Here is a 605-nt window from a genome sequence, read left to right as displayed (position 1 = left end):
TTTTTTTTTTTTTTTTTTTCTTTTTTTTTTTTCTTCTCCTCCTCCTTCTTCTTCTTCCGTGAGGGATGATGAAATGATAATGAAATGCCGCCCGCTGGAGGCGACGTGCCAGTGCCCGGCTCCAATGCCGGCATTAGCCTAATTCAGTAAGTGCTAGATGCCCGCTTTGTTTGTGTGGAGCTTGCAGCCCTATTGATGTCAAGCAGGCTGTTAAAAAGCATAATGACATGGCATTAGAGACCCCGAGAGCAATTAACAGGCTGCTTAATTAGCAAAAGGAATTAGAATTTGAGTGGCTGATCTTTGCTTAAAGACTTGTAAAAAAGCTGGAGCAGTTATCTGATTATGCATTGATCAAACAGGCTAACCCTGTCCTTAGGTAATTCTCTTCCCTCCATTGTGGTCTTTGAATATACAACTGTTTAAATATTCTGACCTGCCCAAAGAAACCAGAGGGGAGCTGCGCCCGCGGGGCCGGGCGGCAGACATCACCGGGGGCAGCGCGTTTCTCCGCCACCGTCAGGCCAGCCCCGGAGCTCTGTGTGCCCTGAAAGCGTGTGTCTGCATTTAGGATGTGCCTGAGCGCTGCCTAAGCGTTGGGCCCC

The 605-nt window shown here is 48.6% G+C and overlaps 1 protein-coding gene across 1 annotated transcript in view; it reads right to left on the bottom strand.

Moving 5' to 3' along the window:
* UCHL1 (ubiquitin carboxyl-terminal esterase L1 (ubiquitin thiolesterase)) overlaps window positions 1–398 on the bottom strand; it is a 5,188-nt gene extending 4,790 nt beyond the window's left edge. Inside the window, exon 1 of the mRNA XM_010574546.1 lies at window positions 369–398. Within this exon, the coding sequence (XP_010572848.1) occupies window positions 369–398 (30 nt within the window). The remainder of the gene's footprint in view (window positions 1–368) is intronic.
* Window positions 399–605: the final 207 nt, after the last annotated feature.

The sequence above is a fragment of the Haliaeetus leucocephalus genome, unplaced genomic scaffold (assembly GCF_000737465.1).
Source record: "Haliaeetus leucocephalus isolate CR32 unplaced genomic scaffold, Haliaeetus_leucocephalus-4.0 Scaffold439, whole genome shotgun sequence".
NCBI classification, from domain to species: Eukaryota; Metazoa; Chordata; class Aves; order Accipitriformes; family Accipitridae; genus Haliaeetus; species Haliaeetus leucocephalus.
The sequence above is the reverse complement of the archived record's forward strand: the minus strand, read 5'-3'. Positions and strand labels throughout refer to the sequence as shown.